The sequence below is a fragment of the Meleagris gallopavo genome, chromosome 11 (genome assembly GCF_905368555.1).
Source record: "Meleagris gallopavo chromosome 11, MGAL_WU_HG_1.1, whole genome shotgun sequence".
NCBI classification, from domain to species: domain Eukaryota; kingdom Metazoa; phylum Chordata; class Aves; order Galliformes; family Phasianidae; genus Meleagris; species Meleagris gallopavo.
Window position 1 is genome coordinate 8,126,171 of NC_139414.1, and position 17,506 is coordinate 8,143,676.

The 17,506-nt window shown below is 38.3% G+C and overlaps 1 protein-coding gene across 2 annotated transcripts in view; it reads left to right on the top strand.

The window, feature by feature from the left end:
* The first annotated feature begins 2,869 nt into the window (after nucleotides 1-2,869).
* The window catches only part of NYAP2 (neuronal tyrosine-phosphorylated phosphoinositide-3-kinase adaptor 2), a 122,468-nt gene continuing 107,831 nt past the window's right edge, over nucleotides 2,870-17,506 (top strand). Inside the window, exon 1 of one of the 2 annotated variants that reach the window (XM_031555069.2) lies at nucleotides 2,870-3,084. In XM_031555069.2, coding sequence (XP_031410929.2) covers nucleotides 2,879-3,084 — 206 coding nt within the window. In that variant the 5' untranslated portion in view covers nucleotides 2,870-2,878. Of the gene's footprint in view, nucleotides 3,085-7,102; nucleotides 7,641-17,506 lie in introns of those variants that run through there. The other variant, XM_085232966.1, reaches the window with a different exon arrangement.

Below are 17,506 nucleotides of genomic sequence, written 5' to 3' on the forward strand. Positions count from 1 at the left end.
GAGCAGTTCAATAGCTACAGTACATTAGTACAATACAGTACAGTAGCTACTGCTCGGCAGTGTTGCAGGATTGGACTCCCTGTTTGCCCCCATGGGGCAAGAAGCACATCATAATCTATTTATTAAATGCCATGCAGATTTTTTGCATTCTGCATGAATTTTATAATAGTGATTACACAACTGAACAAATATTCTATATACTGTTTCACTGATCAGGAACTTGATTGTTTTAAACAATTTCAAATTAGAATGGCCTTGGCATTAATGCTCTTTTATACAAGTAAACTTAAAAGGAGATTCAGTATATCCGTAAGTGTCATTAATTCTAGACTTCTCAAAAAAAAAAAAAAAGCATGGAGAACAAAAAAAGACAGTTGTGCTGTTGTAAAAGAGGATGCAAAGCAGATGAAATTCTTGGTCTCTTACTGAAGTGGATCTGACCTGAATTTACTAAAGGCCTTGAAGTTATCTTCAGGATAAAATTTCATACTGTATTTCAAGAGTAAAATCTAGTCTTTAGAGAAACTAATGGCACAATTACCATTAAGGTCTCTACAGTGGGATTTCTGTTTTACAGGTTTATCTGAATGTAATTCAATGTATTACCAATGCAGAAACTACTAGAAGTGAAAAATGGAAAATTAACAGAAATAAATGTGTACTGAAGAAATGGCCTAGATTTTAACCATCAAGATTAAGTACCATCTGGGAAGTTTGGAGGCTCTGTAGTTAGAGCCCTCTATGCTCTATAAAAACATGCATTGTTTTTCATCAGGCAGGTCTGATTCCCCAGGTAGCAACTCTAGTGCCTAAACTTATTTTCAAAATCAGAAAGTTTAAGAATTGGTCTGAAATGTCTATTGACGCATGACTAGCATTGATAGAATCTGTTTAGTTTATTGTAATGTCAGCTTCCCAATTCACTCCTTTGTAGATACTGGGCAAAATACAGTGGACATATATAATGGCTTGATGTGTGTTCCAACCCAGAAGAGTTCTAGCCAACTCCAGTGAGAAAGATGTGTTAAATTGCATACATTCACATTTGGATTGTGCTAAGATCTCTTCCCTGATTGTACCCTGCAGGGATTACCTGCAACTTATACCCTTGCCTGGAAATAAATTAAGTTCACTCTGGTGACCCTGATCATCAGTCTTGTGCTTGTGTTAAGCCCCAGATGATAGGAGAGGCTGTTCTGGGAGGCAGAGGAGGTGATAGGAGCAGACCCTTCTGATCCTCTGAATCTTTGTGGTTTTAACACTCAGCTTAGCATTGAGGAGAAACAATTTGGATATAGAAAAGTGGAAAACAAGGGAAGAAGTAATTTGCTTGCATTCACGTTAATCACTAACTGTCTAAAATTAGCTTGTTACCATTGCCATTTCAAATAATTAAAAATGAGGAGCAAAGAGTGGAAATATTTCCCTACCATTCATATGCCCTGCAGATTGTTTACATTGTGGATGTAAGAACACTTTCTTCTCATGTTCAGGGCTGTTCCTGAAGGCCTGCACTGATTATTGCTAGAATCTATCAGTTTATTTTCAAATTGGGGCCCATCTTGATCAGAATTTTGCCTAACCATCAATACAATAAACGTTACAAATATGGCAGTATTCTAAGAAATGAAGAAAAAAAAAAATGATGCTAGTTATGCAGGGGCTCTGCCCCTTGAAGCAGCGTGCGGACAGGTTACTCATTGCCTACTGAATAAGATTACTTAGAGTTGCAGTGCTGGCATCATTCTCAGGCACATTCCGAGAAGTCACGCCATCCTTTTCACAGAAGGGAGAGATGCAAAGAGCAGGCGTGCCTTGGAGAGCTGCATTCAGCTGCCCAGCCTGCAGTCATGTCACTCAGACACTGAATCAAACCCGCTTCTGTAAAGCGATGCCCCCCTCCTCAGTGTGCAGGGATGGTGCCATTGAAGATCCAAATGTCTCAGTACTTTAAAGCAGGAAAGCACAACAAGATGGTACATTCCTGCTTTTTAACGTTCTGCTTTACTGACATAACAAATATTTCATCCAGTTACATAGAATTCATCTGGAGAATATGTTTCTTGTAATTTTACCTTGCCTTTAGTCACCTGTACTATTCACTGATGTCTGTACTCTGAGGGTTCTTATGACTCCCTGGATGTCTGCTACTCAGTGGAAAGCTTTTCAGAGCTTTTAGGCTGCCTGCCACAAAGGCAGGAGTGAGCTAGGGATCCATGTGTGTGCTTCATGCTGCTTGACTGGGGGTGCTGTGAATCAGTATATGTCACACCTGTGGAGGAAATACCCCTGGAAGCCTGGAGAATTCAAACACTTCACATGTCCGAAGGTCCCAGCTGAGCTGAATTTTCATATCCATTCTTGGAGTTCAAGCTAGTGAGGTGCTGGGCAGCAGTTGACCAGGGACTTGTAGTCTAATTTCCATGCTATTAAGAGATATAGGAAATTATTTAACAATATTTATTTCTACATTTTTTTTAAAAATAGGATTATTATTTGTTTTATTCTAAAACATAGAAGAGTATTTTCCACCTCAATTTTTGTATTTCCTGCAGAATAGAGATGTTGTCTGATGATCTGCTTTGGTGCAGCTTTACCTAAATTGTAAAAAGGACCCATTGTCATTGGAAGACTTTTTAATCCAGTTCAAACTGAGATTCGGGGAAGCCAACCTTCTCTATAGTTCTGAGTTCAGATTTGCTTTGTTTATTACTCTTTAGATGGAAGAAAGTATAAAAGTTCTCTTACAGAGATACTAATTACAATTGATACAATCTCACTGTCATAAACCATACGGTATTTTCCTACTGATTAAGGTATTACGTGTTTTTCATCCCGCAGGAAACATTACTTTCCTTTGTTCATTATCTCCTGCAAGATGATGAGTTCTAATAAGGAGGAGGTCACTTTGGGCGCTTTTCTCCAGTATATTGAAGATATGGGGATGAAGGCCTACGATGGCTTGGTTATACAGAATGCATCAGACATTGCTCGAGAGAATGATCGCATGAGGAATGAAACAAACCTGGCTTACTTGAAAGAAAAGAGCGAAAAACGCCGAAAACAAGAAGAAGCAATAAAACGGTAAATATTTTAATAAAAAGATCAGTGGTCTGGCAGAGTGAATGAACAGTGAAAGGTTCATAATGTCATCAGTTGTAAAAATGTGTAGATGAGTTGACTTCCAGCCACTTCCTGGTAAAAGCAGTATAGACTGTTGGCCAGTTTCAGGCTGCTAATTGCATATTTATTATATTGTGTAGAGACGGTGTTGAATGGCTCTCCTCAATAGAAGAGAGTATTCCCATCAATATGTATTAGCTTTGAGCACGTGTGACATCTTCAGCAGGTGTCATTTGTAACAAAAAGTCTAGGTATCTGGAACAGTTGTTAGATGGACAATGTCTACTTTGTTAAAAGGTGTACCGCTGCAAGATAAGGCAGCTTCATAGATGAAAACAGATTCTCTTTGGGTTGATATTTCAAATTTGATAAATTTTCAAAGCTCTCTAACTCCTATCTACACAAAATAAAATTGTCATGTTATTTCCTCACCATTTCCTCACCATTCTTCAGTCTCTGAAGTAAAAAAAAGAAAAGAATTTCTGCAATTCATTTAAAAGAAAATGGATATTGCACCTGGTAGGCACAACTCTATAATGGCTCTTCTTGAATAATTCAATTGATTTTAATTGAGAGCTAATGAGAGAAGCACTCACATGACCTGGTGTCTTGTGCCAGTGGGTAGCAACAAAATCTGCAGCCATGTAGACATGAAAAAAGGGGTCAGCATGATGAATATATATCTCTACGTGTAGATACCTGTATGTAAGGATGTGTGTGCATATAAGTGCACATATGCATAAAAATTTGAGTTGTCTTGAGGAGACAGACAAATTGTGTAATAAAGATAAATCATCCATATATGCACTAAACTTTTATATGCAAATGAATGGCTTGAGCTCAAACTGATAGGAGGTCCTTTGAATTTTTTTCCCCCAGCATGAATCTTCCATATTTCAGTTCAAATGATTAAATTTTATGCCATATCTTGGGTACTGTACACGCAGGTATAACAGACATGCTGTGCTGTGAACACTCTATCAATGCCTCAGTAGTCTGGTAATTTTGATGGAATGTTTAAAAGAGAAGCACATACAGTTTGATGGGGGAAGGAGAAGCAACATGAAGCAAAATTTTGGCTGCTTTACATTTCAGGATGTAGAATTTTCTGGATTTTCACTGTTTTTGATTCTGTAGAGGACATAAGACTAATGTGTAATTAAAGTGAATAATGAGAGCTAATGCAATGTTTGTTTTGGTGTCTTCAGGATTAGTTATCTTCCTGGTGATGTTTAGAGGGATTCAAACTATTAAAGAGTCAAAGGCATAGGCAGCTTGTAGCAGGATGCTAAGCATGACTTAATGAGGAAAAGCATTTTTCTTAGCAGCAAATTAATGTAAGTGTTCTTTGGTTGTTTTTTTGTTTTGATCTATGCAGGTTTTATGTATTTTGTACAATTCTTGCTATTCTTGTTTTGTGTTCCTGGGAGCAAGAACTGGAATGTTTGTGTTAAATATGAGTGCCTTTAGCAGTTAAAAGAAAAACCGTTTATATCAACTTCCTTCTCTATCTTTTGTCTACTACACAGTTACATAAATTTCAGAATTTCCAAGAGGAAAGAGTAGGGTCTGATGGAAAGGGGATTTAAGATGCAGTTACATGAAGGAGAGGAAAGATTTGTATTTCTCCCCTACAAAACAAAAGTGCTTGTCTGCTGTCAATAAACTGGTGTTTTAAAGCAGTGAGATGAAGAGCACCTTCTCCTTACAAATAGTTGGCTCTTCTCTACTGAAGAAAATAAATTCCAATTTAAATTTCAAATATTTTGAATGTTATTAAAATGTCATTTTTCAGTTAATTTATAGTTGCTGGAAGAATAAGTTCCCTAGTCCTTGTAGTGGCAACTTCATTTGATAAGGCAGAACAGTCAGAGTGTACAGATTTATTTGGACCTACCTGGTTCTCTTTATCCCTGTAGCTAAGCTTCTCTATACCTAACTTGAATGGTGGCAGTAATATTGCCTAAATTGTAGTTGTTTTATGTGTTTTTTTTTAATTGATCTTGGCAAAGTTATTTGAGGAAGAGGTCTGAATAAGTGTTGATGAGTTAGGCCAAATTTTTGAAATTTCTTGTTCATGTTGAATTGAAATTCTTGAGAACAAAGCTCTACTCCCCAGATATCGTGTCAGGAAACAAGGGAGATTCCCAACAATACCATGGGTTTCTCTGAGGAACAGCATGTGTGTGTATACATATGTGAGTGAAATTTGGAGGTACCAGCATTTCTTGGCTGTAGCACTCATGGGAAACCATGTTTGTGGTGGTATCCTCCACTCCCTTCCCCTTGGCCTATCTCAGTATCATTGAGTTATAGGGCAATACCCTTCTAGGAAAACAAGTAGGAAATCAGCGTAGGAGATCTCAGAAAATGTTATCTTTATCCTTTTTACTGTTTATTCCCTGTGTAAACTTGGCAATAACAGATCTAGGAAAAACATCTGATTTGAGTAAAGGAACAATGATGTCATAACGTCACTTAGGCTGATGGCAGTCAAGTCTGCTCCCTGTAGTAACCTCCACAGGTTCATCCAATGCCCTATCTATTGAAAAACAGAAGTCAAAAAAGGTAAAGTAGGATTATTATTTACTTCTTTGTTCTGTAATATTTCCCTTATGTTTTAACCTTATCTTAGTGGGTATTTATATTCTCCAAAATTCCTGATAGTGTGCCCTAGATATCAATTAGTGCGTGTGTCCAGTGATAACTGTGCTAACAGTCCAGAGACTATCAACAACCTAAAACAATCTCTGTAGCAACTAGGAACATCCCCTGGGTCTAACAGCAGGTAGATTCTGAACAGGGGTGGAGAGTGTCCAATACAGAATAAAGAAATCACCCCTTTTGCCTCCAAGAATGAAAATAAAGCAGCTGAAAGTCTTTGGCACCTACTGAAAATTGTATTAGTCTGATTATTTAATTTTTGATAAGCTATTCAATTTCAGTGTTCAGATGCTCTTTGAGAAGTAGGATATTCATGTATATTAACAAATTAATGAGCACTTTATTATCTAATACAGTGCTGGTATTCATGCAAATACTATTTTGAAGAAGCTGTTATTTACCTGAAACAGCTGATAACCAATGCTGCATGACTTAAAAGTTCACTGAAATGCATTAGTTTTAGCAGTTTAGAAACAAGATCTGAAAAATGACCTTTAAAAAAAATGTTATTTTATATTTTGCCTCACTGAGAATACGTTGTGCTGTGCTTCTTCAGCAGCATTGATGCACCTTTAGTGTGATTGCTGTTTCATTCTGTGTGGTTCTGATAGGTTAATTGTGGGGAAAATTGTATGGATCTAATGTAAATTGAAGGGGATAAAGCATGCATCGTATTGGATTGTGACGGGGAAAACAAGCAACTAGCCTTTGTCTGATCTTGCTGGGCTGAGTCAGCTGATCTGATCTGAATTTCTGACCTAATTTTAGTAGAGTACTTAGCGATCATGCAGAGAAATTAAGGTTAACGTGCTGATCAGTGGCTGAGAGTAAGCCACAGTAAATGTTAGTATATTTATTTTAAGCGTAATTTTTAGACCCTCTTTTGTCCTCCTTTTATTTCTCTGGTTTCACTTCATCGTTGTCTGTTCAGGAGTCTGTGTCCAGACCAAAAGAACATACTGGTATATTGCCCACAAGCTTATAAATTGCAAACAAATTATGAAGCAGTATTATTTTCACTGGGAATAAGTTGCAGTAATTTGAGACGTACACATGTGATGATACAACATCTGCCATAGGCAGTATTTCTGGGAACAGAAGATAGATTAGCCTCTGCTGTTCTGGGTGCCAGACAAAAGGTGAGTATTTTGACTTTACATAGGTTACTGTGAGCAGTTGCTTTCTTAGTCATACATAAATATATGCAATTTCAATAGGTACATTACATTCATTATATTGATGTCTTATGTGGATGCTTTATCGGTGGCTTTTAAAATAGTAGTAGGAAATAATGAACCCTAGCTCCTCCTCTTCCTCCTCCTCTTTCTCTCACAGCTGAGACACATTGCATTAATAATAGGGAATGGCTGGGGCTGCACATTTTCATAGGAGATTCATGCTTTGAAAGTTTGTCCTTTAGTTTTTAGGCATCATTTAAGCTACTGTTTCTATCAGGAAGGTTGTTTTGATTTGTAGTATTATGAAGATGTGACTGATGTGTAAAGCTGATGGTGTCAGTAGGCATGCACTTCTAACTGCCAACTCCTGGGCTTTGCCACCAAAGTATTTTTTTCTGCTTCTAATATTTTCCCCTATTCTAGCTCATTCCTAGCACCTAAATGGCTCTGCAGAAAGCTTTGTTTCTGCTTGTTGTGGGTAGTATCCAGACAGATGCTGTCAAGAGGAGGAGCTTTTAGGAGCACTGTTTTGTGCTAAAGCTAGCAGAAATGGGCCAGCCAGCCAGTAGCAGAGTTAAGCTCTTGTAATGAAGATGGGATTGTAATGAACAGCTGTCATCCTAACCTCTCTTTCCTATGGCAAACCAAATAACGAAGACTGACACATCAACAAAAGTAAGATATTTTTCTCTTGCTGTTTTCTTCTTCTTCTTTTTTTTTTTTTTTTTTTTTCCTTTTTTTTTTTAGGATGGTGAAGGCAATTAAGTTCAGGTATTATCCATCTGTAGTTTTCAGTAGTTTCTGTCCTTAGGTTCTTTCATAAAAAAGATGTAAGATATGTGCCCTTTGGCTAAAAGTTAAGTTTTAAGTGTGGGTGACAGCAAGTAAGTATAAATATATTTCTGAGTATGGGATTATTCACTGCCAAAAGATCTGTTCAGCTGGGAAAATGTGTGTAATCTTAAGGCACTTTTAAGTGTTTCTACCAAAAGGCTACTATCAGAATGCAAAATAACGCAAGGAAAATAATGTTATAATGAATTTAGAATAGCATTTACAAGAACATTAATTTCAAAAAATGTATTGAATTCAGAAAAATACTTTAGGCAAGCAATGCTTAAAATACTGATTATTTTTTTCTCTGAACGTTTGCCTGTAGTTGAAATTTTGCTTTGTGAACTAGATATTTCTAAGTTGGGAATTCTTGCTTCCAGCCAAGACCCCAAGGAAGATATGGATGAAGTCAATAAATATTTTCTGATTGTTGTGGGGGATTTGGTTAAAGTATCTGCAAGCATATCATTGAAATGTTACAAGTTACTAGCTTTTGAATATGTTCTTATTGGTTTGATGTGTTGGTGTGGAGTTTTTTTTGTTTTTTTTTTGGAGGGGAGAGAGTGGTAAATTTTTTGTTTGCTTTGTTTTTAATTAAGATTTCTTCCATGGATGTAGCTTTTGGATATGAGGTCAGTAGTGCATGCCTTCTTAATCAAAGGATATGGGTTTATGTATGTAGCAGTGCTCCTGTTTTCTTCTTCCTCCTTACATGTTGCACGCTGATTTTATCCTGGATTAAGGATTGCTGTGATACCACCTTTATGATGAAATCGCTGGTGAGGTGTGAAAGAGACTAAGTTTAGTATGTTTTCAAAACCTTCTTTCTTATTAAAATGATGGTCTCTTTTGAAGTTGAGTTGATGTAGAAAGGGTAGAATTGACAGTTTTTTCATCAAGAATAAGTGAAATGGTTGTGCAGTCAGTGACCTCCAAATGTATTTTTGTTGCATCTGTAAGTAAACAGATGTGAAGATCTAGCCAACAAATCCTCCCTTCCAAATGTTCGTATCCATATGGCTGTCTGTATTATTGCCACAGAAAATAAAACAACAGGCACAATGCAAACTACATTTTATTATTGTTGCTGTTGTTCTGGGTAGTTTGATTTTAGGACAGTCATAAAACAAATGTCATATAAAATTAACTTAAGTGGCTGATAGCCTGCTTGGTAATCCCAAACACACGCACACACAAATTTTTATTTTTATATGTATGTATATATAAAAAATGATCGGTTTTGTATCTAAATCTTGATATTATTTTCAACAGATCATGATTTTAGGGCTTCTACATATACCTTTTTGTGGTTTTCAGAAAAGTACAAGATCTCTTCCCCTTCATCACTTCATAAATTGCTGAAGCACATGCTGGTCCACTGTGTAAGTGGGCATGTTGTCGCTCCTGATTCATTTGCTGTTTTTACAAGCATAATTGGAAGCATGGGGTCACAGGGAGCCCAGAATCCAGTATAAGTGACTGCATGCTATTGCTGTTCATAGGCTGTCTGGTCACTGGTGTAAAGGAGCGAGCTGGCCATGGTCAAACTCCATCGTGGTGGATGTTTAGACACAACTTGCAGCCTGTGTGCTCTCAACAGCCTGAGTCACCACAGAGAAGGTCTGGTGCACCCCTGAGAGATGGCTCTTTTTATGCCATTGCTGGAAGATGCTGTGTGGTGCATAATGTACAGTTTAGGCTGTTGTTCCTAACCTATCTTTGTTTCTAGTTTCCTCACTATCTCCTTATTACACTTCAGTGATACAATATGACTAATTTTAACTTGGAAGTTAAAATTGCTCAGCATTGCCTCTTACCAGCCCCTCCTTACCAAGGCAGAAATGTGTATAAAGCTGTTCAGTAGACGTTCCTTGCAAGTTTTTACTGTTCTAATGATGCCACTATTCATCACTGGAGTTAAGCGTTTGCTTGGAAAGTGTTTTCAAATACAATATGAAATTGCATAGAGAAAGTAAGGGCAGAAAAAACCCACAACTGCTGTTCTGAAGACTGTATTAAAAAAAAAAAAAAAAAAAAAAAAAGCAAGACCATTTTGAAGCATTCACAGGTAGTCTTTATAATTAATCTAAGTTGAATTTAATTAATGAAGAAACACATTTAGCACAACAGCACAACAGATTCATGTAATACCAGCAAAGCCTAGCACAGGACTGCTGGCAGAACTGAAGCATTGATCTGTTCTAGGTCATTCAAGGCTTCCAGTAACCACAACATACTTCAAGCTGAAATTCAGTGGTACCTGACAAATGCTATTGTTAGCTGTGACCTGAATGATGAATTCACTGATTCTTGTACAGAAGACATGCAGAAAGTACCCGTGCCCACTAGCAGCAAAATTGCAGCTAGCCACACTCTTAGACACTTACAGAAGCACATTCATCCACATGCATGTAGGATGTCATGCCACAGCTATCTCTAACGAACACCTGTCAGACAACACAGAAGAACTGAGTATCTGTGCTAGCACTAGAGTAACATAACTGATTCCTTCAGTACCTACGGGAAAACCTATTGTTTAACAATAGCTGTTCATGAAGTTGAAGGAAAATATGTGCTTTCAGCAAAACAGCTCAATCCTGTGCTTACAGTGCCATAAATCACAGCTGCATTTTGCTGTTGTTAATAATAATACAGATTACTTCATACCCCACCCAGCTGGCAGGCATTTGTTGCCATTGCCTGTTCTCCTTCTCAGCACCCTTCTGACAGGCTACGCATGCTTCTTATTTATTCATTCTCCTCCACATGAAAACACAAACATGCTATGGTGCTTGACAATTTAATCCAAATCTTTATTTTTTTTTTAGCCTGAAGAAGAGAGTAGTCCCCTGGGTAAGCCCCAGGATTTCAGTACAGACTGCCTCTGCAACAGGAGCATTGGCTGATGGACATCCTGTTGCTGAGTTGTGCTAGGTCTGTGGCTAAAATTCATATGAAAATAGGAATGTGCATGTGCACTGGTTAGACTTTTGTGTGCTTGGATTTAAGTGGGAGGAAGGGGAGATTTAGAGAAGAAGTAGATTGCAGAGACATTACTAGCTTTAGGTTTTACAGTTAATTTGATACTGTACTTATGTCCGGCTTTCTGTTCTAATGTCTCATGTAAGCCTAAGTGAAATCAATTTAAAAATATAATTTAAAAGAGTGGAAGTGTCCATGACACATGAGTGGCATTCAGCAATACCCACTGGTGTGAACGATGTGGGGCAGGACCTGCTGATCCTGGGGACTCCAGCACTGCTGGGAGCCTGCAGATGGGGCAGATGAGTTGTTTTGGTCCCGTAGAGGGCAGTGTAAATGGAGTTGTTTCCTAATCTGTCGTTACGCAGTACTCAGGGATGCCAAATGGAAACTGAATTCCTCTGTGCCTAACTCTGAGTGCACCAGGGCCCAAGTCAAAAGGAACCCAACCAGTGACTAAGGGGACAGCTGAAGAGTTAGGGGACTGCTCGATTCTTTCCCTATATAGTACAGCACAGATTAAACTGAAGTGTATCTGCGGTGGTTGTGATGAATTACATCCAGCAGTACACTCCAAAAGCTGGAGAGAGAGAAATGCTTCCAACAGATATGAGCAGATGCTTCTGGAACATGTCAAGATTGAAGGGCCTCAGCCAGCCAAAACCAACACAGAGATACCCCTGCCAACAAGTGTGTTATATGACAAAATTGTAATATTTTAAAAGATCAAAAATGAGGGTAACTGCAGGGTTTATCATAAATTAACAAAATTTACCTGTGTTTAATCCATCCCTGCTTTCAGTGGGTTATATAGGGCATATCTCACCAGTAGATCCTCTGCTAGCTGAGGGCACTTTAGTTATTAAGTTGAGATCACATGTTAGGAGCCATTAAGAGAATTGCTTTGTACAGCCTTTCCCTGAATGCTAGGGCAAATGCAGTATTTCATACCCTTAGCTAATTTCATGCTGTAATTTAATTTCTGAAACATACTTTTAATTGAATCTTTAAAGACAAAAGGAAACTGCTGAGTCCTTTAGTACTGAAAAAAAAAAGAAAAAAGAAAAAGATTGTTTAAAAATGTAGCCCATCTAGAGAATAATCTTCTATAATTAAATGTAAAGTTTGTTTTGCTTCTCTGCATGCAGCTGTAGAGAAGCAAATTCCTGCTGTCTGCAGAAAGCTCAGGGCTGAAAGAGGTATTGGGGAGCATGAGAAGTTATGTAGTTTATTCTATGCCCCAGCCTTATAAATTTGACAGAGAAAATTCTGCAGCCTTCCACAGTGTGCAAATCTGAATCAGGAAACAAAGAGAGGCTAATTAAAAAAATTAGACCGCTAACACCAAAATCACATTAGTAGGAGCTCTGCCTAGTGATCTCATTTCTCTAATTTCTGGTAATGAGATGAACTTGAGAGATATGTCAGCAATTTTGTAATAAAAAAAAAACAGTTGCATGACAAAATTGGTTATTTGCATCTTAAATCTGCATCCAGTACTTTAGTGACTATATTTTGATATCATCTTCCATAAACAGAGATTCAAAATAGTTTCAATTAAAATCTGTATACTATGTTATGCAATTTTGATTTGAGGGAAATGGCTTGATTGTAACAACCCACTCTAATGGAGAGGAAATCCTGGAGCATCACTTTGTGATCTAGTGTTCAGATTCCTTTAAATCAGCAAGTGATTTGCAACGGAGATTTTCTTTTTTGTTGCTATTGGAGAGAAGGATATGATATGCAGCAGAAGTGAGATGTGTATGGGGATGTGAAGAATGGAAGGAGTGAGTAGCAGGAAGCTAAAGAGGATCTGAGATTAACCTTTGAAGCCGAAACAGCTTATCTTCTAAGAAAGGGAAAGAACAAAGCAATATCTTGTGTTCTGCATGGTGGGAAGATTCTGTTCTTCCTGATGCCAGGAGGTAAAGACATGAATGATGCTGTCGGAATTGAGAGCAGTGCTCCATAAGTGCCCGAAGAGTTTGGAAATAGGTGTGAAAAGAGGGAGGAATCCTTTTGGCTTTACCTCAGATTCAGATTTTATTTGCTTTTCCTGTTGGAAGGAAAAACTCAGGGCAATTTTCAATATAGGTTCACTCTTGTCAAGGCTTTCTATCATAAGCAAGGAAACAAAGGGCTGATTTAAAAAGAAAAAATTAGTTGTGTTGAGGTCTGCCTGCCTTCGCTGGATTGATGGCTTAGAGGCTCAAGTTCTTCATCTGTATGCTTAGACTCCTTGAAATGTTTTTCCTGAAAGCTTGTTCAGTGCTATACAAAATTATTTCAGGACATAGAAATCTTTTGTTCTAGAGCAGTAGCACATGTGAAAATCACCTGAACGTATGTTAAACACTGACACCTCAGGTCAAGTTGTGCCAAAAGTCTTCTGGCACCATGTTGAGGTTCCCAGAAGTACAGGAATGGTGTACCTGCCTGGATCTGACCTCAGAACTGCTCCCCTACTGCTCCTATGGAAACAGTTGCCTTCCCAAAACCTGGCTTTGAGCTGCTAGTACCTTCACCCACATTCCCTCACTGAATTAGAAACAGAAGCCAGTGTGATGTTGGTTTTCATCATCCTGCTGTATTAGCAAGCTTCTTAATCTTAGTACCGGATATTAAAACTTAAAGACATTGTCAGTCTTAGTGTCAGGCACATCTTTCACAGTAATCTCTCTTGTTTACCCACTGATAGTTTACTCCACTAGAAAATCAAGGGCTGAATTTTAGAGCTGGTTGGATACGTTCTTGTTTTGTTTTATTTTTTGCTGGAATAGTTATCCCCACTTTGCTCTACCAGTTAATGCCTGTGTTTTGATGGCTGAAGCCACCTGTATATTTAAATGAAAAAGCATACAGAAACTCGTGCCTTACATGTGGCAAATATACAGCTGCTTTCGAAGACAGAACGGATAGCATTCATGCTAAATGACTACTGTGGTAAAAAGTTTTGATCAGTATATCACAACTACCATTTAGCAGGTGTTTGAGATTGTTTCAACTTCACATCCCAACTGTTAGGCTAAGCCAAGTATGGCTTCTGGGAATTCATATTCCTGCACTGTTAATCTAAATTCTGCTAAGTCTGTGATGAAGTAGATCAGAAACTGCATATGTACTTGCCATGGCAACCCCTGCATCACATGACATAAATGCTAGTTCAGCCAAAGAGCTTCATGGCTTATTAAACAGGCATGCACAGACCCATGCACACACCATTTTGCCATGTGACTGCTCAAGTCCTGTCAGTTTTCTAAAAGGAAGCTGTACTAGAACATGGTAGTGATTTCATCAGCACTGCTTTGCCAGAATTCCTTCCTATACTCTTGGATTCTGTTGAGTGTAAAAACAAACAAACAAAAAAAAAACCAAAAAAACTCACCAAGACTATTTTTATTTCATTTAGAAAAATCGGTGCAAGAAGATGAAACACTGGGTTTTGATTTAGTTATGTTATTCAGAAATTACGGGTTTCTTTGCAGTTGGGAAAATATACTGCTTTTCTGGAAATATCTTCTGCTGTCACTTTCTGTGGATTTCTACTGTATTTTGGGAGTGAAGGAGGACAGAATAAAAATAATGAATCTATTTAGTACTGACTGTGCATTACTAAAATGTTCACCAGGAACCTCTGCTCCTTGCCTCTTCCTACCTCCTCTCAGAGACACAAGGGCAATGAGCTCTAACTCCTCTCCGGCAAAATGCAGCCAGATAGAACTCAGCCAGTTTTAGTCACACAGGGTACTTGAGCAAATCAGAGGACAGCAGCCCAACAGAGAGATGTTTGTAATGGGTAAGGAGAACCTAGATATGGGCTGGATTAAAGACAGCTGGAGTGGAGAACTTGCCTGTCTGCACCTGTCTTGCAAACTTTCCCCAGTTGCATTGCTACAAGGCAGGTGCTGTGTGTGCCTGGCTGGCGTCATCATCTTCTCTGTGAGCTGGTTTAGTGAGCAGAGTGGCTGCTGGAAAACTAATTATTTACTGAAACTGTGTGCTATGGAAGGGAATTCCTTTTTCATTCTCTTTTCCTTTCCTCAGTTAGATCCCTGACTGAAATGGTACGGTTTATCTTGTTTATTTGGAGCCTGAGCTTTTGTAGCAAGAATTCATTTGAGCCATGGTGCTTCTCCAGGCACCTGCCTAAAATGGAGATCCACTCTGTGCAGCAACAGCAATGTGTAGAGATTACCAGCTATGTCTGTTGTGCAGCTGCAATGTAACGGGAGTTAGAGAGACAAGTTCTCAGGTCTGTGTGCTGACATTAATAATTTTAGTGATTCACGATGTTGCTTTCGGACTTAAGGAAAATCTATTTTCAATTTCCAGTTCCAGTCAGTCGAATTTTCATCTTCATTTTCCAAGTAGTCAGTCAAGGTGCAAATGCATGTAATCAGTGCTACTCATGAGCGGCTATTGTTTTCTTGCATTCTGTTTCATATGAGTTTATTGTTTGGATACCATTTTGGAGATGACCCACAATGGGGAACAGTAGCATAGTCTGAGAGTTAATTTCGAGGTACTTGTACACAAACTGGCCATTAAGCAGAGAAGCAGTGTTGTGTGTGTTGAGGGATTCAAATGAGGAAGGTGCTGTCTTCTGAAGCGTGTGCATTTCTGCCAGTGAGCATAGGCAGTTTCTAATGCAAAATCCACCTTTGAGTAGGGAAATGCTTTAAAATGTGGTGTCGTAAAGAAGTCTTTTGGCAGGGTAAGGTATTTTAGGTTATAGTTTCAATTGCATTTTATGACAGTATTGATTTTTTTTAAGATGTGCAAGAACTACTTTGTAATTAATAGCTACTCTAATATTATTAAGAGGGAAAGAGAACTTAAAGATCATGGATTTTGCAAGAAGGCACTAAAAAAAAGGCTCTGTCTGCTCCACTGAAATGTCCTAGGTCTGCAGAATGAAGCAGTGACAGTAATATTTCCCTTTTGTGTGCAGACAAAGAACAGGCATCCCAAAATTCCTTTGTGCCTACAAGTGGGACTGCATTTTCAGAAGAGGTTGCCAAAACTGGAGCTTTTCTGAAAAACTCATCCAAGCCTCCCTATATCAGAATTTCAATGTTCTGTTGTTAAAGCTAAACAACTGGGAGGTTTTGCTGTCTAAAGGATTATTTAAACCATGTAGGTTTCAATATTGTGTTTGCTTGCAGTTATAGCAGTGGAAAAAGGCTATTTAGTCTCATGACAAAATATTTTGACTGCCCTCTTCCTAGTTAGTCGTTTGTTTGTGCTCAGTGTATGCTCATTGTGAATTGTCTTCCCAAGGGATTACAAAGAGCAGTAGCTTTCACTAACGGGTCTTTCCTGTCACGTAATGATGGGCTCGTCTGGGAGATTCTGTATAAGGGGTATGCCAGGCTGGGTGTAAAATTTGTGGAAATTGTGCCATTACAAGGATATATCAGGAAAAAAAGCCCAATAACTTCATTGCAAGACAGTTCTGGTTGCTAAGAGACAGCATGTAATTATCTGCCAACATGTTTACCATTCCCAAACACTTAGAAGGGTGAGAGCTATGGACTGCCCGAATACTAAGCTAAACATGAAATAATCCAAAATGCATTTTCTTATGAAAAGCAGCTTTTTTTTAAAGAACATTTTAAAATGAAACAAGAGCTTTAACTGTGACCTGTGATTTTTTTTTTCTAAATGCATAATATCAGTTATTTTCATTTCCCTCTCACTCTCCGAATGTAGAATGTACGTACTCTCATTGCATGTATTTTTACTGATAATACAGAAAATATGAGCACATGAAAGGTATAGAACTGCACGATTTTTCAAGTAAAAGACTTTCAGCTTCACTTTCTTGAACGTAAGTCTGACTTTATTAGAAGTTCAGTGTTCCTGCATTGTGATAACATTACTGATGTATTCTGATGTTGAATTAAGGTTGACCAGCATGAGTCATTGGTTCATTTTGCTTTTTTCCTAAAACATTGTGTTGCACTTGCAAAGTGTTGTGATTTATTTTGCATGCGAAATAAGTCTTTGCTGCAAGGACATTTACATTTCTCTGTGTCACCCTGGCTGTTATGTAGACAGTACAAGATTTATGCCATCCTAAGCTATCCTTTTACTTGGTTTTAAGGGCATGCAACTGGTAAATGAGGCACTGACAGGAAAAAGAAAAGCAGAGGTTTCTGTCTGTGTCTTCAGAATGGTAACATCTGCCTTTGTTTTTTATTTACTGAAAATCATTTTTAGCTAATGTGAAACTCTGTCTGTAAAACTGAAGAACTGACTGTGATACCAAAACACTTTTGACCAACCTAACAGTAAACTGAAACCTGAATTTGTATTTAGTCAGTAGCTTGACATTGCATGCTAAAAACATGTCTGTTCAGGCACATTACTGTGTTGTGGGCGCTGTTCTGGGAAGCTGAGGGGAGAGCCTTGTTTGGCACTGCGCATCTTGCCTAGCAGAGTTTCTGAATCCATCCTGGATTCAGGTCCATCCATTCACTGAAGTTCATCAGTATAGAAGAAAGAAGATCTTTTCACCAAGCTCTAGCATGGCCAAAATAAAGGTCACTTCACCAGAAAAATAGTCCCCAAACTTTTTTGGGGGGGTGGGGGAGATAGATGCAGGTAACCTCCTGCCTTGTAACTACCTTTTCAAGGAAGCATTTCTTATCAGCATCCTTCTTACTCATTCTCTGATCCTTGTGGCTGTCAAAGAAGTCTTGGATAAGTTCTGATTAAGC